General features: G+C 42.0%; 1 protein-coding gene across 2 annotated transcripts in view; it reads left to right on the plus strand.

The window, feature by feature from the left end:
- LOC125004104 (protein phosphatase 1 regulatory subunit 29-like) overlaps positions 1-19,886 on the plus strand; it is a 246,391-nt gene extending 226,505 nt beyond the window's left edge. For both annotated transcript variants that reach the window (XM_047578472.1, XM_047578473.1), the window contains 4 exons: positions 8,545-9,090; positions 11,286-11,435; positions 12,084-13,078; positions 13,541-19,886. In XM_047578472.1, the coding sequence (XP_047434428.1) occupies positions 8,884-9,090; positions 11,286-11,435; positions 12,084-13,078; positions 13,541-15,194 (3,006 nt within the window). In that variant the 5' untranslated portion in view covers positions 8,545-8,883 and the 3' untranslated portion in view covers positions 15,195-19,886. The remainder of the gene's footprint in view (positions 1-8,544; positions 9,091-11,285; positions 11,436-12,083; positions 13,079-13,540) is intronic.
- The last annotated feature ends 3,183 nt before the right edge of the window (positions 19,887-23,069 follow it).

Raw genomic sequence — 23,069 nt, forward strand, 5'->3', positions numbered from 1 at the left:
TTGTCCTGTGAATGCAATCCAAACCTTTTCCGAGCCAAAGGCAACATCTGAGCGCCTTTTCGGATTAAATGGGCTTCCGTTTGTAACAATTCACGATACACACAAGGGGGATCTTTTCAGCACAACAGTATCTTTAATGTTATTAATATCTTATGGAAAAATTGACCCCACCTTTGAAATCACCAATACAACACACAAAAGTCTGACACGTGTAGGGTGCCCACATTTAATTAACAGAAATAATGTCCTTTTTACATTATGTAAATTCAGAATAATTCCAAATCTAACGAAAAAGCTTAAATGTGCCCCATTCAACTCACTCTTAAATGTTTAATGTTTAAATTATATTAAGTTCATTTAACTTCACAGCATTGGCGGCTGGACTTAATATAATCCATTCGCCGCGGGTTTCCAAAGGAAAAATAAGCGACAGTTTTATCCGCAAAAACAAGAAAAAAACAAAAATGTGCAATAGATTGCCAACTGGTATAGCAGGAACAAAAAGTTACAAAAAATGTTGTGATCGGTCATCGACGTTTCATTCATTCATTCATTCATTCATTCGGTTGTATTTCATACCAAGAATGAGCTGTGGGTCAACGCGGGTCAACGCACAGAAGAGATGTACTGCCTCCTCGATATATGGTCGGTAGAGAGCATATATCAGCTGCTTGATGCACAAAAATGCCGACGCCTACAGCCAAATCGCAGAGACAATGTGTAAGGCAGGGTTTACGCGGACTCAGACGCAGTGTTGGCTTAAAGTGAAAAACCTTCGTCAAAGATCCTGCCAATAATTTTTATCCAGTGACTGAGCGGCTTGATCGTTTGTCAAAAAATACAATGTGTGTACAAACCGAGCTAATTTTTTTTTTAAAAAAACGTACAGACCAAAACAAGTGAACTATTGGACTTTCCTGGTGTGAATACGTCCTTACACACTGCCATGGACTAGAAGCGATACCAAACTGAACATCTAGAATCTGTATCTATAGTGTGGTTCAAATTAAGAGTGAGCAAGCAGCTCAAGCAGGTATAGACACCCCAAGCCAACATCAAAGAACTGCCAGCAGGGAAGGCAGACTCTGACATCACCTGTTGTTGCCTATGTCTAGGCCACAGAGTTTTACTTGAACACCAATCAGCCACAACATTACAACCACTGACAGGAGATGTGAATAACATTGACCATCTTGTGACAACTCAATATTCTGCTGGGAAAATTTTGTATGAAAGGGAACAACTCTTGTCAGAAGTAATCATACTCCTCAGTCAAATGGGAAAACCGGGATAGCTACAAACCACTGAGGCTAGCTGGCTTGATCTGAGTAATGCTGATGAGCTTGTGTACGGTTTATTCATTCTGCATGATCTAGTTGTTGGGAAATTATTGATATAATTGAATATTCAGATGAGATGAAAAGGAAAATCTTTGTGCCCTTTAAACTTCGCAATTTTGTTGATTTTCATTACTTGGGGTTTCTTTTATCGTGCTGCGGTTTTCAAAGCTAAGCAACAAATTTAACATGCTGAATTGGCTGAAAAGCTGCTGACACGGGTCCTACTAGTGCCAACTGTGAAGGGCACACCAGAAAATCTCAGGTCACAGGTGCACAATGATGGCCCGACATAAACCCTTATAAACTGCAGCCTAACACTGGTGTGAACATGGCTTCAAGAGCTCTGATGCCAGCTCAGGTCTTCTGCCCTCTCCGCTAAAATGACCTACAGCCAGACACTGAGCACTCACTGGTCTCTAAGGACAGATGAAAGTTGTTCAATGAAATTAAGGAAACCACTGAGTCAAGTTGACGTTGATTGGAGTGGAAGGAGAATTCCTAATCTGATATCTGAAGATCTCTGCAAATAACAATCAAGCTTCTTGGTGAGGAAAATGTTTTGTTTTTTTTTCTCTGATTTGAGTGAACTGATCCCAAAATACTGTAAAAGTCAACTAAACGGCATAGACTTGGAACCATGCACTTAATTATAAATTTAAAGAATGAGACATGGCTGCATGAGACCGTGTATAGAGGAGGACAGGAAAGTGTAGTAGAAATAAAACAAATTTCTGTTGCTACCTAGCAGCCTGCACCGCCATCCCACGATGCCTCACATGTCTAACGCTACTTATCGGCAAAATCCACCCAGGTTTCACACAACGTAGCAAGTGGCTGAAAGCACTCAGCAGCTGAAAACTTCCTTCTCTTGTCAGCCGTCCCTGTGGGAGTGTGATAGACAGCAACAGATGTTACATTCGCTCTAAACAAAAGTGGAGGGATTTTAAAGTACGGGGAAGGACAAGAGAAAGAGAAGTGGGGTGGGTTGGGCTAATGATAAGGGGAGAATGAGGAAGGGAAAAGGAAGCAAGGAGTAACACTAATTATAGTTACTGTGAGATTATTTCTAAACATAATTATGAGTGTGAACCTGTATTTTGGAGTATTTTTGGAGGATCTTATCCAAAAATGCCCAAACCTTTCAAACTAGGGGTAGACCAGAAATTATGCTAAAGCTTATTACATGCTCCTGTTGCTTTTCTCGAGATGGCAAAAACAAGAGCAAAGTTCGTTCTGGCCAGGTCATTTATACGTCACGAGAAAACTACAGAACTCCTGGGTAGTCCTCATAGGGCTACCCTTTTCCACGAAATATCAGCCTTGTGTGTGTCTTTGTACTCCGTACATACTGGATCATACAGGTTCTCATATTTTCTCTCTGCCTCTGCCAGCGGATCCACATAAACGATCCATTGCACTACCATAAAAAAAAGGACGGATTTGACGATATTCTCGCTTTAAACGCCCCCACTTCCGGTTTCAGGCCAATAACAGACTAATTGTAAGAAAAAAAGTTCTGCCCGGATGATGCGTTGAGAACAAGCTGCCTTTGCGGAGTATGTAACGAGCTTTAATCAAGGCAAAATGCTAAAACTGGATTCTGTCATGAAAGAAGAAGCAGGAGACTGACGGAAAGAAAATGCAGTTTGAAATAAATTATGTTTAGAAGAACAAAGTATGTATGGAAAGAGGAAGTTCTCGCAAGGAACGCCGCTGTCCCTTTGAAGGTAAAGCAGGCCAGGACTCAGAGATAGTCCCACTAGGTATAATTATCTCTGCTTCCATAGTGCTTCCCATTCTTTATACATGGCTGGCTGGACTGACTAGTGCTAGTTGGTATTAGCTGGGAAACCTGTACTGACTGGTTGACAGATGACTGATTTCTGGCCATCGCTACGGTCTGTTAGCCTTCTGCATCACTGGCTGATGCTTGACTGGTTCACTGGACAAACTGTGGGGGGAAAAAATCATATACTGTTGTGCCTTGTGCTTTGTACAGTCTGTATCCTGCCTCCTGTCTATATGTTTTTTTTTCCCTTAGCAGAAAAGTTCATGACCTGGTCTCCAGGATGGCTGCGGCTTCTCCTGTTGGCCAGAGACAGGATTTCAATGAACGCAACACGAATACGCAAAGACCCAACTAGTAAAGACAATCTAGCAACTTGAATTGAGGCTTATACTGTCAATAACTTTATCAAATTATATTTATATTTACATTTAATGTAATCTCGATTCTAACCTTGACTAACCAAAAATAAAATAAAATCATATAACCATTTCTACAACCAGTCGTTCACACAGTCTCAACATCTTTTCAAATATTTAGCCCGGTCGGCTAAATCTTGCACATTTTGTTTCTCTGCTCTGATTTTGTTTCCTCTTAACCTCGTCCTCTAAAATGAATGAAGCTGGCTTTTTTTTTTTTTTACACTATTGTGTGTCTGACTGACAACACAATCTGTGTCATGAACAAAAGGCTGGCGAGAGCTTGGCTATTACTGAGGAGAAAATGCAAGCAAGCGACAGAAGGAATAATTCACCTTTTAAGCAGAAAATTGGGCAGTGAAATATTTGAACGCGTAATTCAAAATAAATGGTAACTTTGTCATCATTTGCGTGGTTCGTGTACTGAGCTCTGCTGGTGTGCACGGTTAGTTTTATGAGGCTGCATGCAACTGTGCTGCTACGTGTTGTGATATTGCTGCAGATTTGTATGTAACACTTACACTTCCAGATAGATTTGACCATTGGGAAATAAGAACAGTGCTTAATAAGTTTAATTACATTTATACAAATTCCAAGACCAGGTGGTCGTTATTTACATGTAGGAAAGTCACATTCTGAAAATGAGAATGTGTTTTTTTTTCTTCTTCTTCTAAACTGATGCTGATTTACATACATTGGTCAACCATAACATTATGACCACCTCCGTAAGACTCGCCAGAGAATGGACGTGGGTCTTGTGAAGGTGTCCTGTGGTGTCTGGGAGCAGGATGTTGGTCCAGTGGATTGAGGGGCGGGACAGATACTTGATCAGTTTGGGAATTTGTGAGGCCAGGTCAACACCTTGTGCATCCACACGAGTGCCAGGTCCAAACATTTCACTGCAGAACACTGACTTGTCATAAAATGGTCAATGTTACTTTTGTTTGTAACTTACTGTCAGTGGTCATAATGTTATGCCTGATCGGTGTACACTCTATGATACAATTACGCATGAGCTTAAAAAGCTTTCGTTATCCACACACACCAAATGACTCTGTGTCTATTGATAGAACATGAAAAGACAGCCGGTCATTAAAAATGCTTCGTATTACTTTCAACATCACTTTTGTAAGATACTAATTTATCGTGTCACTGTGCAGCAAGGACGAACCACACCCGGAACGCATTTGTATTTGCTCTGACATTATTAGCGCTGTTTGTCAGATGCAAAGCTTTAATTAAAGCCCAGCTATCAGGGAGAATAATTAAACACAAATGGAGCCTGGTTTGAAGAATAAAGGAGAGGGGGGAGGGTGGGGGGGAGAAATCACACGGCCTCTTCTCCTGGCTTCTTGTCAAAATAAAACCAACCGCATGAGTGTGATTAAAAAGCAGCAAAGACGGCATGCGATAGCGCACAAAAAGGTGTCAGGGTTTTTTTTTTTTTTTTTGGCGATGAAGCATATTCGTTTGTGTTTTCTAGCTGAGAGGCGGCAGAGAAAAGTGGGATTAAAACAATGCAGACAGGAGGAGAAGGAGGAGGAAGAGGAGACGGGCAGTCAGACAAAAAAAAAAGTACACAGACAGAGATGGAGAGGCAGGAGACTGGCCCAGATGATGTGATAGAAGGGAGTCGTGCGGTCAGGATCGTTACAGCGTCATAAATAAGAAACACTTTGCTGATCTGACTGGCAGTGACTGGACTCTGCAGCAGCTTTCAAGCGAGTTTTGACTGACTTGTCTTTCATGTTTGCGCAGCGCAGCACGTCGAGCTAGCAAGTCATGTTCTATCAGATATGCTGTAAAAATGGGCTCCTGACAGGGGGGGCAACAACCTAACCATAATTTCATGCCTGACACACTAATTTTGAAATCTCCTTAAGCTGAGCGGCAGCGACTTCGTTGCTATATCCCGTTAAAACCCAATTAAAGGTTAAGAGTTCCTTAAACGGGGATATGGAGGGCCGTGCCGCTGCATCATTATGCCAGACCCTGAAGTGTCTTTGAGGAAGGGAAGCAATATAGAAATGTGATGATGGAGTGCGCGTGCGTCGGCGTTGTGATCAATGTCCAAAGCGCTGTTTTGGTAAATTATTCTTTCTGCTCGCCCCCTTTTCCACACAGAGCGTTGTAAACTAATGCTCAATTTCACGCACATTTTCCCTCAAACAGTGTTAATGCTTAACACCTGAATGGAGAAGAAAATTGACAATAGACGCTCAGTTATACAAGTTAGAACTCCTACTGTAGCTGTTCTCCCACCGGCCTGGAGTTCCCAATATATTTATATTTGTATATTTATATATATATATATATAGAGAGAGAGAGAGAGAGAGTGTGGGGCAAATATGAATTTGATCCCTTGCTGATTTCGTTATTCTAGCTGAGAGAGACACGTTACATTAAATGTAATACAGCGATCAGACATAACATTATGACCACCTTCCTAATATTGTGTAGGTCTATTTTGTGCCTCCACAACAGTTGTGGCTCATCAGAGAATGGACACGGACCTTCTGAGGGTGTCCTGCAATGTATGGCAACATAATGTTATTAGTGGGGGACCTTTGGGTGCTATGGGCCAATGATCATCCCACAGATACTTGATCAGTTTGGGATTTAGTGCAGGGGTCTTCAACGTATTTCGGGCCAAGGACCCCCACACTGATGGAGAGATTAAGTAGAGACCCACCTACCCACTATATGTGTTCTATATTGAACTATGAGCCTAGTGCTTATAAATATACATTACTATTTTGCATTCAATATTAACCTATTCGGATAATACACAGGTTCAAATATTCTTTTTTTTTGTTGTTGTTAATGTTATTTACTTCCCTTATCAGTGGTTTTAATGTTGTGGCTGACTGGCCGAACATTAAATATATTTCCAGAATGAGAGTAAATTAATAGGCCATCTCCACTGATTTACTAATAATTCACTAATAAAATGAGTTTATGCTGATCAATTTCTGTCTTGGCAGGCAGGCTCTTGTAAAAGATTTTTAATCTCAGTGAGACTAGTGAAGTCATCACTTCATCCACAGGATTAGTTGGATTGAGGTCTTCCTCAATCCAACTAATCCTATAAAATACATTTATTCTCGCATTTTATCAAAAATTGCTGTAACACTTTAAGACCTGACACAAAAAGCTTGCGGTATTTGAATTACCGTAACACACCGATTGACAAACTTCCATGTTTGGCTGGAAAATGGGAAGTTGCCATTATGGTCGTGATGATCAGGGAGCCTCAGGAAGAGAGGGTTGTTTGGAGGAATTTGTTGATAAAAACGAAGTTGGTTATACCCTTGAGATATCACGAAGGTCTCCCAGACAAAAGCAAAACTTCTCAGTGTTCAACCACACTTTGAATTTTCTCAATAGTGGAAACCACGATGGAGTTACGATAATTCAAAAAACGCAAGTTTTACCAAACCGAACACATCGTGATTCAAATACCACGTGCTTTAACAGTGATCCGTTGGTTTTCAAAGGGTTAACTTGACCCCTTTTATTTTCGTATTAAACCCAATAGATATAGGCATATATATATATATATATATATATATATATATATATATATATATAGAGAGAGAGAGAGAGAGAGAGAGAGAGAGAGAGAGAGAGAGAAAGAGAGAGAGAGAGAGAGAGGTCCAAAAGTTTCCCAGCGGAACTCTGCATCATCACGAGGCGGTCGATGTTATTTACTTCACCTGTCAGTGGTTTTAATATTGTGGCCGATATTTCCCCCTCCCCACCGTATCTATTTTTACTCACACGTAAAGAATACAACAATGCGGGGTCAAAAGCAGGTTGAAGGCCTGCGGCAGGAGAATGGAATCGTCAATGTCGGGTTTAATGGAACAATTGCAAGAAAGGACTCTGAGCCGTTTGGGATGTGAGGACCGGGAGGCTAACTGAAATGTGCGAAGCAGCAGACGATGAGAAGGAGGTGAACAAGCTATTAGGAACGGGTCACTGTAACAAAAGCATTAAAGAGGCGGCTCCCATTTGCCCCTGGTGTCACCGTGTCATTGCTTCATTTCTTGCAACAGGTTGCTCGCAGTCCCTTCATCTGCCTGCATTTGGGGAATTTATGGAATTTATGTGGAACAGAAAGGAAATAAAAAAAAAAAAAAAAAAAACACTGAAGGGCCCTTTGTCCGTTCATGTACCTATCAATTCGCTGTTATTCGTGTCTTGGTCTGATAAGTTTTTCCTGGGAGGGCATCAAAACTTTGGAAACAAATTAAAAGACCGGCTGCTGTGGTGATGAGATACATAATATTTTACGCTGGATTAGAAGCTAATCCACGGTTAATCCCCCGAGAAAGGTAAATAGCTAAATGTCAGCCAGTATCCTGCTAAAACATGCAAATTATAACAGTACTCCACTTCGCCCATCGCCCTGTTTTCACCTCTATATAACTGCATCTGATTTTTTGCTTTGTTGTTGTTTTTTTCATTATGTACCTCCAAAATTGAAATAATACAACTGCAGCTGCGAGATGGCAACCCTTGTAAACAATGAAAAAAAAAAAGTACAAAAGAACTACACCGCTGCTTTTATAGTGTCTGTGATTTCCATTTTTGTTGGTGCATCGTATGCTAATGTTTGTTGCTGTGCTATCTTCTCGCGCAAGGCTGCTCACGAACATGTACAATTACAGTAGCAATAAAAAAAATGTGGTTTCAGTTGAAATGTCAAAATGTATTTTTTTCAGAGCTTTATTAAGACTTAATGAAATAATCGTGGCAGTTAATGGATTTATTACTGTGGTGCATTACCTTGAAGGGATTGGGTATCACGGGTATTAGACTCTCTACCTTTTTTTTTTTTTTAACAGTACTTTCAGAAATGAGCGGCACACACTCAACCCATCTGGGGACAAGTGGACTGTATTAGAAATTTCTGCCTCCTCTTAATCAGTTTGTCATTATCACTCTAATGCTCATGTCCTCCCTCCCCCTCCTCTCTTTCTCCCGTGTTATATAGGCATTCTACCGTTCTCTGAGAGGGACTTCCTTCCTCGTCTGCGTTGTCTCGAGGCGTACGGTCGTCGGGGGCAATGAGCAGCTGCTGGGGAGACGGTCTCCGTTTGACGTGGAACACCTAAAATGGGGACTGAGCTCGCTGCCATGCTGCACGCTCGGCTCTAATTATCAAGGAGAAGCCTTTCTGTTCACCTCTTCGCTCTACTCGGACTTGGCCTGCTCGCCACTGACCCTCAAAGCCCTTCCATCTTTGAATTTGGACTCCTTTCCTTCCTCCTTTCCTTTTTAACTCTCCTCCTCCTCCTCCTTTCCACTGAGACAGCCTGAAACACTCCAAATCATGGCCAGCAGACTCTGTTTGTCCTCCCCGACGTCTCCCTCCCTGTTTCTCTCCCTCCTGCTGCCTGCACTGTTGGTCCTCCGTCTGCCTGGTGTGGTGAAAGGAGACTGCTGGCTGATAGAGGGGGACAAAGGTTACGTTTGGCTGGCTATCTGCAGTCAGAACCAGCCTCCGTATGAGACCATCCCCCAGCACATCAACAGCACGGTCAGTATCAGTACTACTTTTTACACTACCACATATACTTTTATAAAACTGTACGCCTCCATGTATTTTGAGCTGTCCCTTCTCTTCTTCTGCTCTCTAAACCCATGCTATTTATTGCTTCTTTTGCAAAACTTAAGTCTAGTATTTTGTTGCTTGTATTGTTAACTATAATTATTGTAAAAAGTATTCAGGATGTCATTTTAATCGTTTAAAAACTAAAACACGACCTTACAGCTCCTAAATCAAATACAGTTACAAGGTTACATTCACGTGTTCAGTGCTGGTGACTATTGCAGAATTTCTGTAATGTTATTAATGCAAAATGTTTGCTAGTTTATGCTTCGGCGTCAATTCGACGCCGTAGCTACAGCAACAGCCCAGACTGTACACAGACCCCGAAGATGCTTTTAGACTACTGCAGACCTAGACGCCGTAACCTACCACGTAGCCTACGCTAGTGATGTGCTGATTGATACTGAAATATCAATACTTTATGTACTAAAATCAATCCTCAAATTAAAATATTGATACTTTCAATACTTCAGTCATTCGAGGTAATGTAGGAACACAGTGGAAAGTAACTAAACTATTGAGTTGTGGCAACACAACAAACCTTGTGAAACACCTCAGGTTAAACCACAACACAGAATATGTGGCATTTATGATGAGGAGGACAGAAGAGAAGAGAACAGAGTCAGAATTAAGTTTTCATTTTATAGTAGTTCTTAATAGTTAAAAAATAATTTACCTACATGGTATTATTATTTTAATTCTTTCTTTTTTAGTGTTTGAAACATCATTTCGACATATTTTGTATGATTTTGTCCTCTGTTTGGTTTTTCTGTCGACTATATAGTAAATGAGTCCGCTACCTCAATATACCTGTGAGTTTAAAATGAATGAATAAGTTACTCTGATGTCTTGTATTCTTTATGAAGCTATGATTTGAAATACACAACTTTTTTTTAGGTTTACCAGACACATCAGGGTGTATTTACACAAAGTATTGGTATTGGATCAGTATCACCGATACCAGCCTGAATTTTATTCAGTATCGTATTGGAAAGGAAATAGATGGTATCGAACATCACTAGCCTACGCTTGTGCAAGCCATTTATACTGGCTCCCTCTGCAACAACGCCACCCAAACACTTGTCTTTTTTGCCAGTCGGGCTAATTTTTGTTTCTACTTTCTGATCTGATTCACTTTCAACCATGGTGACTGAAACTGTGTTTGTGTACAAATGTTTGCATCTCCAAACCTCTTCAGTTAACCTTTCTTCGATGTGTCCCATCCATATTGATCCATTACTATCAATTCGATAATAGCAGAGATGGGGAGGCAGCTGTACATATTAAGCAGAAATATGCAACAACCATTGTCACTTGGTAGTATTTCTGGCTGCTTCTCTGTTGCTGCAATTTTCAAATTGATTGTTTTGGATCAATAAAAATGGAACACATCAAGTAAAGGTTAACTGATGAGGTTCAGAGATGCAAACATTAGTATGACTTGTCTTCTGCAAAGTTTCGTCAAGTCTCATTCGCCATCATTGACAGTGAAGCATGAAGTAGAAACCAAAATGAATCTGTCTGGCAAAAAAGGCGCAGCGGGCAGCTAGTTTGGGTGGTGTTTTTACAGATCAAGCCAGACTGACGAGCACATAAATAAGAATGACTTGCATCAGTGTAGTCCATGTGTGTAGTTTACACTGTTATGTCCCACAGAGGCATAAACCTTGCTTAAGCTAGAAAGATGAAGACAAAATATCAACTAAACCACAGCTAATACATAATCTGCTGTGAACAAGAAGAACTCCAAGAGGGTCATTGATATTGACAAACATTGCAGTCTAACCATTTACAATGTAAATATAAACTGGACAACTTCTTATATAGATATATTATTGTATTTAAGTTCCCATTGGCAATGTTTTGCAAGTACATTCCAAATCTAGCATCAGCATTTACCTCATTTAGATATCCCAGCAGGAATGTAAAACTGCTTGCAAACTAAACTAAATGCAAATCAGATGTATAATTGGAAAAATCACTCATTTGGTAGTAAAGATCTAAGTTAAGTGCTGAAAAATTCTCTTGGCAACTTGTTTTGGCCGCTGCTTAGGTCTTCCTGTATAGATGCCAGAGGCTGCCATGCATCACCTGAAAGTCAAGCACTGTGTTTTCTCCCTTAGGTGCATGACCTGAGGCTGAATGAGAACAAACTTAAGGCAGTGCTCTTTAGCTCCATGTACCGCTTCACAAACCTTACTGACCTCAATCTGACCAAGAACGAGATCAGCTACATCGAGGATGGGGCCTTTGTCGGACAGGCCAACCTACAGGTCTGCAGCCAAAATTTAAATTGTTTTTATGTATCTGTTTATCTCTTTCTGTACTTTTTGCTATTTGCACTTCTGGTTGGATGCCAAACCACATTTTGTTGTATATGCACCCATACTGCCTCTCGTCCGATGACAACTGGGATAGGCTCCAGCAACCCCCACGATCCTAGTGAAGATAAGCGTAGTATGAGATGTACCCATACTATATGCAATGAAGAATAAAGTTGAATCTAACCTAATTTAATATAAAACCCAATTAACAGATTTGATAAAGGAAAGTAGTCATGGAAAGGGCATTCTCCAAATCGTGAATATTTGCTACCGTATGTGACTATATAGAATTGAAATTATGGTTACACAATATACTGCCATATATTTTTTAGCAAGTAAAGCATATGAAGTGTACTTGAAGATGGCCAAATCCTGTGTGACATCGCTTCTTCTTCCCTGAGACCAACCTGGAAGCTCCTCCCATTGGCATCCTAGCACCAGCTTTCATTCAACTCACAGCTTGTCCAAAACCACACTTCACTTGAATCAACCAAGCTCTTGTTAATACAAAACCTTAAACCCTAATTATATAAACATTCACCTCTATACAGTTTTGGAAGATTCAAATTAAGCAGGTATCTTCTCTTTCTGTTGCAGATTCTCCAGCTAGGATACAACAAGTTGACTAACCTGACTGAGGGCATGTTGAGAGGTCTGGGTCGTATGCAGTGCCTCTTCTTGCAACACAACCTCATTGAGGTCATTTCCACCAATGCCTTCTGGGAGTGCCCCAGCCTGAGCAGCTTAGACTTATCTTCCAATAAACTGGCTCGTCTTGATCCATCTACCTTCACTGTCCTCAGCAGGCTGATGGTGTGTGAACTGGCAGCGAACCCGTTCCACTGTGGCTGTGAGCTCTATAGCTTTCTCACCTGGCTGGAGGAGTTTAATAATGTAACCCACACCTATGACCGCCTCCAGTGTGAAACCCCTCCAGAAATGACCGGTTATCCACTCCTGAGCCCTGTGCCTGGAAACGGAAGAAATGCTCGTTACATCCTTTTATCCATGTGTCGCGATGGTGTGATAATTCCAGGGATGACCTCCCAGATGCCTGATCCAGATGGCTCAGGGATGGGTTTAGATAACCCGGACCAAAATCTGTACCACCAGCCAACCACATCATCGACAGCTGACCCCAACTACAACCATCAGTTTTCTATGAAGCTTCAAGCAGTCTCCGTCTACACCGCTTCTCTGACGGTGCAGATCCCACATCCATACAGTAAAATGTATATCCTCTCCCAGTACAACCACACTTTTGTTACAGACATCATGCCCCTTAAAAAAAAGAAAGAGGTGATAACTTTGGACAAGCTAAAACCACACACCAATTACACCTTCTGTGTGGTTTCTACGAGTAAAACTCAGCGCTATAATCACACCTGTCTGACTTTCACCACACGCGCTATGGGACTAGAGGACCAACGAACCAATCCATCAACAACGACCCACTACATCATGACCATCCTGGGATGTCTGTTTGGCATGGTCATTGTGCTTGGATTTGTCTATTACTGTCTCAGACGACGGCGTATCCAGGAAGAGAAAGAAAAAGCTATAAGTGTTAAGAAAACAATTCTGGAAATGAGGTAGGAGACAGTTGTGAGAGTTTGTTAGTCAAAGTCTTTGGGGCCACATTACAACCCCTCGTTTCTATGCATCTAGGATGTTTTAACCACAACAAAAACGACAGCTACATTTTGTGCCCTTTGAGTCGTGGAATTGATTTATTTGGAGCAATATATGCTATAGGCATCAGTTCATTTGTTGTTTTGCTGCATTGTTGTCTTTTGATGGGAATTTCTGAAAAGCCTCATTAATTCTGACTATGAGCAGTAGCTTAAACATGTTTCCCAAACATACTCTCTAGTAAGGCTTTGAGCCCTGTCATTTATCATTGTTTGTGCTTTAATTACAACAGCGAGAAATCTGTGATACCCTGCCATCGATGAGGGGACATATTAAAATCAATTTTAAGCAACACTGGTGCACAGTGCAGCATGGAAGGACCATAGATGTATTGTTCTGAATCTGAATCTCTTCTTATTTAGGTATGGCCCAGAGGCGGCTGCAGCAGTGGCCAATGACCCAGGTGCCATGCAGCGTCTCCAGGAGCAGACTCACCACCAACACCATCACTCAGGAGGAGCAGGAGGCAAGATGCCAACATCTGCCTCATCAAGCACAGGGATGCTCCATGGCTCAGGCAACACCAGTTCTTCCCGTTTATCTACATTGCCACAGGTGGAAAAAATGGCAAGCGCATTCTCTGAGGCAATGGGCGGGAAGGGCAACTACATGGATGTGAGGACAACAGGAATGGCAGGGGAAGGCAGGGAGGGAATGGTAGCAGTTGGAGGTGCAGGGGTAGGGGGGGAAGTAGTCGTGGATATGCGAGGTGGGGCTGAGAATGGCACAGAGGCAGGTGAGGACTCAGATGACGATGGCCATGGCTCAGCATCAGAGATCTCCACTATTGCCAAGGAGGTGGACAAGGTGAACCAGATCATCAACAACTGCATTGATGCTCTGAAGCTGGATGCTTCAGCCAATGTTGTGACCACAGCTGAAAATGCTATTTCTGTGTCCTCCTCTCAGCCTCCTTGCATTGCATCCCTACCTTGCAGCCGCAACCTCCTGCCCCTCTCTCCAGGCCACCCCGGAGATCAGATCATGGCCTCCTCTCCGAAGGTGCATCCAAAACCTCACCCTCAGCCACATCCTCAGCCACATCCTCAGCAACATCCTCAGCAACATCCACAATCACATCCTCAGCCACATCCTCAGTCACATCTTCAGCCTCACCCCCAGTCTCATCCACAGCTACATCAGCAGCCTCATCCACCCTCTATGGCACCAGTCCCCCTGGTGATGCCCCTGTCTGAGCGACCTGGCATCAGTGGTGGTGGGTTTCTCTCCCCACCTTACCGTGACCCACCCCCGGCCAATGCAGTACGGCCCCTTCAGAGGCAGTTGAGTGCTGACACTGCTGTAGTGAAGAACCGTTGTGGTGCTCCTACTGCAGGATCTGTCAAGAACACAAGAGTGTATAGCATGGATATTCCTGAGCAGCGCAGTGATCCTCCCAAGTACCCAACGGAAAAGGACAGCCCTGTGGGTTGTGGTGGAGGGGGAGGAAATGGAGGAGGTGGTGGAGTAGGTGGTTGCAATGGGAATGGGATGGGAAACATAAATGGCGGTGGAGTGAGTTTAAATGGGGGCGGAATAGGGTGCAATAATGGGAGTGGAGTTGGAGGAGGGGTCGTTGGCCCTGGACAACAGCAGCAGCAGCAGCAGCAGCACCATTTGGAGGTTCAGCCAGACTACCACAGCTCTGAGCACCGCCACTCCTTTCCTGCACTCTACTATGAGGGTGGCAACGAATCACCCACACCTGCCCAAAAGGCCTCATTCCTCAAGCCACTGGGGCGCACCAAGAGGGATGCCACAGCTGCCTACTCCCAGCTCTCACCTTCTCGTCACCACAACTACAACTCTGGCTATTCCTCTAGTCCGGAGTACTCATCTGAGAGCACACTGCGCATCTGGGAGCGGTTCCGACCTTACAAGAAAAGCCCCAGAGAGGAAGCCTCCTACATAGCAGCAGGGCACGCCCTTCGTAAGAAAGTGCAGTTTGCCAAGGACGAGGACCTTCATGATATTTTGGACTACTGGAAGGGTGTTTCTGCCCAGCAGAAGCTGTAAGTCAAAGAAGCGGAGTCCAATGCCCCTAAGGGAGATTGTGAGATTAACGTCAACAGCAGACTTATAAGGAAATAGATGTTAACGTAGCAAGACAGATGATGTTTCCTCAGAGCTGTCTAGTGATGTGGATCATTCAGCCACTGGAACAGGAGTTAAAGACGTATCCTCTATGTTAATTTTTTCTTTTTTTTCAAATATGATTCTGTGACAGTTCATTGGCATTTTTAGAGGTTCTTTCCACAGCTGGTTTTTACCACCACAATACTGAGTGATAATTTACAAGAATCAAGCTTTTTCACCAGAATGCCTCATACTGGGCACTTTGGTCCTCGCAGGCTTCACAGATCCTTTGACTCCCCATTAGTAGAGCAAAGCAAAGGTGGTGACAAGCAAGTGTCTTCTACCTCATTACTGGCACACTGTAGCTGAGCTATCTCACCAGAAACAGCACCATTTATGACTTAAGCCCCGTCCATCTTTTCTCTAATCCTGTCAAACCACTGTTCACAAAACAATCATTCCATGGCACCACTAGCACCTGCTCTCCTTTAGAAACATCATTTAGGGTAATAATGGGGAGCAGGATGAGGAATTAGGTGCATTTGTTTTTGAATAGCCTGAATCCCTTCTCTTTGGGGAGGACATTAAGTGATACTTATCAGGCTAATTGTTCTTCCTGGCAATTATCTAGTGGAAGAGAAGGTCGGGGAGGCTCTGTGTTGAGCATGCTTATTGAGTGAAACACCTAACTACATATGTTCAGTGGTGTGCGTGGACACATACATACAGTTTGTGCATGCTGGTGTGAGTGATTACATGTTGGTGGGAGAGAAGGGTTGGGGGTTGAGTCCGAGTCCTGCATTATTCTCAGGCTCCTCCACAGCAGCAGAGTGGCCAATATATACAGTAGATAAGAACCCAGTTGGGTAACTTGTGTGTATGTGTGTGTGTACAAGAATATATGGTTTTACTCAACCCACCTGTCTATCTAGATAACGTGAAGTAAGCCCTTTCCAGACCCACAGGCATTTTTTCCTCCTGGAGCCCGTTTCTTATTTACAGGTGTAGCAAATTCCCTTTGATAAGGAAAGCTGTGAGGAAATTTGCATTTCAATAGTGTGAGTCATGCAGAAATTACTTTAGGGTGGGTTGCGCAGGACTGCAAGACAGGTGTAAGCTGTGTATATTAAAGAACACAGTAATCACATTTCGGGATAGGGGCAGATTGAGAGGAGGTTAGAGGACTGCTCTAGCCGCATCTCATTTTGAACATGCCAGTGTTAAGGAGATGAGATAAGGTTCAATGTGTTTTCAGCTGCAGATGAGATCAGCTCGAGGGGGGGGGGAGAGAGAAATCGTCAAATACTCCCCACACTACACAGTGAGATGAAATGTTAAGCGGAGTGAAGGCCCTAGGGATAAACTTAATTCTGCCTCAGACTGGATTACTCTACACTCAGTATACATGATGCTGTTGTGATCTGGGTGGTAGGTAGCTTGCAATGGACCAAAGTGCCCTTGGGAGGTATGATTTTGCAGTTTTCTATTACATTTGCCTTTCTTTTCCAATATGGTTAATGGAATACAAGGAAAGCAAAAGAAAGTAACAGCCTTGTTTTAATTTGGTTTATTATTATTATTTAGGATTAAGGTTTGACGTCATTGTTGTTACAGTAAAAGAAATGGTTAACAAAGACAGGAGCAAGGCTTGGTAACACTATGGACACATCATTCTGATGAATACAAAAAAACAACACAAGCACTTCTCATCCATATAATTGAACAACATCTGAACATCAATTACCGCTGACTGCTTTAATTTATGTGTTTCAGCCCACTATTCAGATTCCGTGCATCTCAATTGAAAAGATATAAATTCAGATTTAAAATGTCTAATTAATTCTTTCTCCTCCATGTTTTTCCTCCCTGCCTGCTACCTCTGTCCAACTAAATGGGTATAAATTAATGACTAATCTGCGGAGGGTGATGTCGCACCATCATCTGAGGTCAGATGAGAGTGCTGATATTATTAACTCTGCCAGACGGAGAGCTTTATTGAAATTAATGACAGCTGCCTTCATTTCTTTTTTGTCCCTGCCTCCCCCATCAGACTCTTAACTATGTTCCAGCTATGAACACTGTTCCCGTCAGTTGAGCTTACAAGGAAACATAGATGAATTGCTATAATCTTAAATCAGATTTACACTTCACTACAACTGTGCAGGTCAAAGTAAACTAGTCTGGGATCATTATCATTCCTCCTCTAAGTCTTTTTGGCTGGGATTACTAATATTCACCAGGCCTGTAATGCCTTCCGGTTTGATTATCTGTTAATGTTAACTGTGATACCATCATTTTTGACAGGGCTTGAAATTACCCACAGTTCGAGGTGTGAGTTTGATAGTGGGAAATGAAAGTGGAAGATGGCATTTACTCTTTAACCTATAAAGATCTCCGTCTACCGTTTGGACCCGAAAGGTCAGCTACTACTACTACTACTACTCAGTATATCTGTTGTAACATAATATTATGTTTGTGTGCATAAAGAGCATGTTGTATCTTACCAAAAAAGTACGTAGAAGATCGAGCAAAATACGGTTCACGTCTGTGAGCACCACAAATTAAACATTAATATCCACTTCAATCGTGTGTTGGAAGAAACCTTGAAGATATATCAAAGCCAGACTATTTGATTACCTACATACCTCGAGGGGTAACATGGAAAATATGCTTTGTCAATTATTGGAACTGACGAATTAATTATGCTGTAATGAAAAAATGTCAGTTTTTACTCACCCCATCTATTACTGCTTTTGATACTCTCGCCTCTACTTCTGACCTTTCTACGTCGTTTATGGGAGCCGGTCCGATGGAAGCTATAGTGTTCACAATAAGATGTCAAAGGCACATCATTACTCTGCTATTAGATCAATAGAACTTAATTTGGGCGAGTGGGACCACATAAAAAAAAAAAAAAAAAGAAACACTGAGCAAATTCCCTTGGGCGCTCAGTTGGACAGGCTCCATTTTTTATGAAGCCGTTGTTCTATTGTGGCCTTTTGTTCAAACTCCACTGGCAGCTCCCCTTCGCGTTAGGTCCAGGGAAACACCAATCAATTAGTTTTAGATTAGTACCACAGGCTATAAGGTGGTGGAAGTTTTTTAAGAATAATGACTTCATTTGGAAGAACACGGGGCAATCAAGCGGAGGTTACCTGCGTATGTCTTTCTAACCCTAACCCTAGGTAATGTCTTTTTGTAGATGTAAAGAACATTAGCTGAGTTCTTCATTGGTACAGTGTGACCAATTTAGATAAGTTATACAAAAAAAAAAACAACAAAGAAAACATATCTGTCCAACTGTCCAGTAACTGATGGAGTGTAGAGTTGCTCTCTAGACTTTTCTGCCTTGTTCATGTAAAGGCACACGTTGGTAACAGTCCATGCACGGTGACCAAGCCTTGCTCCTCTTCCTCAATACATACTCAGTGACATGTATTCATTGACAGGAGTTATTTTGAGTTGGCAGCAAGGTTTCTGATCCTTCCTTACAGTGAGGAGGGTGTCTGACTCTAGCCCTCAGGGACCAGATTCCACAATTTCCACGAGACTGACGGATGTACAGATGCTGTGCCGTTCCTTGGGGATTGTGGTGATGTGTCTCCTATCCAGTCTGTCCAATTAGCTATGATGAATCAATGTGAAAGAAAAAAAAACACACACACACACAATTCAGACAGCATAATGTGTGACAGTCTCTGAGGAGTAGAGTCAAACTCTCTCTTTGCCCAGGGCTGTGAATCCAAGGATTACATTGGAACTGGTTATCGGCCGTGGAGCCTGCTCTAACGAAATGACAAAACTCAAATTTCTTGGCACTGAAAACAGGAGGCCCAGTGAATGGTTTATGTCAACATTATAGTGGTTGTGATAAACAGGTACTTGGGGAGGAACAACTCTGAACATTCAAAAAGCCCTTTTTCCCATAAGAAAAAAGGGCTTTGATTAATATATGAATCTAAGAACAAGGATAACGTCACAAATTCAAGGGGTACACTGTTTTAGACAATATCACTGGCTGCCTCGGGGACTCATTGCTACACAAGTTTGGTTTCTCATTTCATTTTCTCTCTTTCATTTTTTTTTTTTTTTTTTTTTTGAAGCTCAGGCTTATTGAAAACCACAGATCAATATCATGGAAAACCATAGAACAACCCTCCAGACTGCCTCCCTTTAGAGTCGTAGTTGCTCTAAATGTTAACCTCTGGCACAGAAACTGTAGACTTGCAATGGCTCCCTAGGAATGGTAGCGAGGTCTTTTTTGCTCCTGTTTAATTAAACCCTTTGAATGCATACAGTTAGGTCCGCGGTTGGAGACACTGGCTTTGTTCGAATGCTTTAAACATTAAAACATTTTACGGATAGAAGCTGGCTTCTCACTTGCAGGGGCAAACCCAGAAGCATTCCTCTTTCTGTCCCCTTGCTCCTCTTTACTATGAAGTTGATGGACCAGAACCAAAACCTATGCTGTGAATATTACTTTTTATCTCCTGGAGTTTAATTTAGAAAGTGAGAGTCTTGGGACAGAAGTTAAGCGATAGAGGGTATTCCAAAAAAATGAAAAAAAAAAAAGAAAAAAATATTTTTAAAAAATCTATAAAAAAAATAATAATAATTGTCCCTAGAAGTTAATCTCTAACCTTCCCCTGACTCATTTATCTCCCCTTCAAAAAAAAAATTCTGCGGAACAGAATAATACAGTATATTTATGTTGTAAACATGTAAAATATTTTTTTTTTTTACATCAGATACATTTCAGAAGCTGCCATTTGGTGCAATTTGAAGATTTAAAGTATTTTTGTGCAAAAGTGTGATGGGGGAGAGGGGAGGGGCAGTCCTGCTTTCCACTATAGGCTACAGAGGGCCAAGCTTAATTTACCGCTTAATAAAACGACCACATTCATAACTTTCTCTTACTTCCTGCTGCTCTTGGAAGAACAAATATTGGTTTTTGTGGGTTAATTTCAGTTTATTTCTCAAGTTTATAGCAAGGCAGCAGTTCCAGCTATGGTCCAACTAACCAACTATGGTACATGACCAACAGTGGCGTTAAACATGTATGCAGAGCTGTTGTTTTTGGCGGTAGACTTCTCACGGGCCGTTGCGAATCTCGATAGGCAGAGCCAAAGGTCCAGGAGTCTTCTCTGCACTGTCTCGAGGGCAGATCCCCATCTCAGGCTGTATAGAAGCTGGACGGAAAGACCTTCACCCTGTCACGACTGCTCAGTGAATCTTAATAAGTATTCTGATTCAACTGCCGTTGCTGAAGGGAATATTCAAACTTGGTGAAAAAGTATTGCTTTTTAAGGCGTTGTAAGGAGGGAAACTTTGAGAAGCACAGATTTTGTCTGGCTAAGTGCACAGTGGGTGAATCCTGAGCACCAAATTACAGAGAGGAAGCATATTATCAAAGCTGAGTGCTCGTATTTTTGAACAGAAAACAAGAATCTGTTGTTGAAAATGAGTTTCCCTGTGCGGTTCAGTTTAGGTATAGGGTAGATACGTGGCCTCATTGGTCATCAGTGAATAAAAAATATGACATGACAAGTAATTTTAAAGTCCTTTCCTAATATCATATTAACATATGGGACCATTTTTAAGGCATTGTTCACATTATTTTATATGTTCTATCATAGGATAACAGGTCCTGGGATTAGCACAGCCTTGGAGGAGGTTTTTATTAACCGAGTACTTTTAATTCTTTTAATTCTATGTTTTTTGAAGCACTGTGAAGCTCTGTTGCTCTTTGACTCTGTCTAAAGAAAGTAATTCCCTTCAGAGCTGTTCTGTGACATGTCAACTCTGCATCTAACCGAAAGCCACAGAGCAAATTCTGCATTTTATAGCAGGGGCGTCAAACTCATTTCAGTTCAGGGGGCCACACGTAGCCCAATTTAAGTAAGACAACAGCATAATCACCTATATAAAAAAAACAGCAACTCCAGTTTTCTTTCCTGTGCAAAGAAGAACATTATGACAATGTTTACATTTAATTAACAATCATTTTACAAAATATTTTATCAATGACTTCAAATTTCTTAGGAAAAATACATTTCGGCGCATTGCTGCCATCTACAGTTTAGTTCTCAGTGTCAGTTTTGTGTTGTGTCGGCAAATGGCAAAAACAGTGCAACCCCCAGTGGCCGAATTAGGAAGAGCAGTTACTTTTATTGAAAAATTGGCAGGCCTGATTTGGCCCCCGGGCCATATGTTTGACACCCTCGCTCTATAGCTGTATGGAGACTTGGCCACTTTCACTGGCTCTACAGAGGAAGCAGGACTGCGACTTGAGCGCATACAAACGCCTGGGTGTCTGCTGTCGAGGTTGAGTTGTCAATTTCGTTTGATTGTCGTTGCGGGTTGACCTCAACCATTCAGCCGAGTGACAAAGACCGACCCAGGGAGTTCCCTCGGGAAACCGACACACAACTAAAGCAGAGGAGTTTCTACCGGTGGCCAACTGTGACAAACACACACTCTTACGCAACCACACACACACACACACACACACACACACAACCAATGTAGAGAATCAATGAATATACTGTACGTGTTTGAATAGTTTAGAGTTACACTTAATGGACATGAAATGTTAAGAACACACACACAACATTTACCTTCCCACACATAACGGAGTATACAGAAGACACATTTATACACACAAACACCTTCCCACACACACACACACACACACACACACACACACACACACACACACACACACACACACACACACAACATACCATATTCACACCTGCCTACACAGAATATGGACTGAATATTTCTATTCACGTTTACAGACACAAATGGTCTTAAAAGTGCCAAAACGGCGAGATTTATTAAAGCCGGCGGAGTGGAACCAAACATCTGTAGAAATGAATTTAGTGTTTTTATAGGACTGTTTTTTTCTTCTTTTTTTCTTTTTTAAATTGTTAATGTTGATGTTATGTATTTGCTTCTCTGTACAAATTGTGTGTCCCATTTTCTCAGCTGTTACACTATTTTTCTCTTTTCTGTTATGCCTGTGTAGAGTCAAGCAGATGGTTGTGAATGTCATATCGGGATTTATCATGGCTCCTTCTGATCTGTCCGATCGTGCGTTTTAGAATCCCCCCCCCACCCCAAAAAAAAAAAAAAAAACGCAGAGGACCCATCACTTTGTGGACACCTCAGTCAAAAAAACGGAGATTAACTGAGAGAACAATGTCTAATCAAGTGTATTCAGCTTTTGGCCATTTTCTTTTCCCCCTGTCTTCTCGTTGATATGCATACAAGCGAGCACAGCCGGGCACACGCCACGAGAGCTGTCATACTGAAGCTGTTGTCACCGCTGGGTTCCTCAGTCCTTCTTGAGGAGAAGCAAAGATAAAAAAGAAAAAAAAAATCAGTAGGAGGATTGAACCAACTCTTCCGCTCGGGACCACACTGTGCAAACTCCTTAGGCATTAAAAGTAAAGTCTAGAAGCTGTCAAAACTAATATCATGAACAGTTTCTTGTTTTTGTTAATGTACTTATGCAAAGTGAATTTTTAAAAAATGTCCTTCAACACTTGTACTTTTTGAGGTCCTTTGCAGGGTGGAACTTGTTTTTCAGTGGATTCAGTTTGTTCAGTCTGTCCCCTCATGCGATCCATGCTGACTTTCTGATGTTGAGATCAGGGCTCTGTTGTTGTTACTGTCGTTAGTGATGTGTCATTCGCGAACGAGCCGGCTCTGAGAGATGATTCTCAAAAAGGGCAGATTCCACCCTCCAGACAATCCATCCAGGCAGGGGCAGGGCTTCAGTTCGATGGGCAAAAAACAAATGCGGCCAAT

Source organism: Mugil cephalus, chromosome 2 (assembly GCF_022458985.1).
Source record: "Mugil cephalus isolate CIBA_MC_2020 chromosome 2, CIBA_Mcephalus_1.1, whole genome shotgun sequence".
Classification (NCBI taxonomy): Eukaryota; Metazoa; Chordata; class Actinopteri; order Mugiliformes; family Mugilidae; genus Mugil; species Mugil cephalus.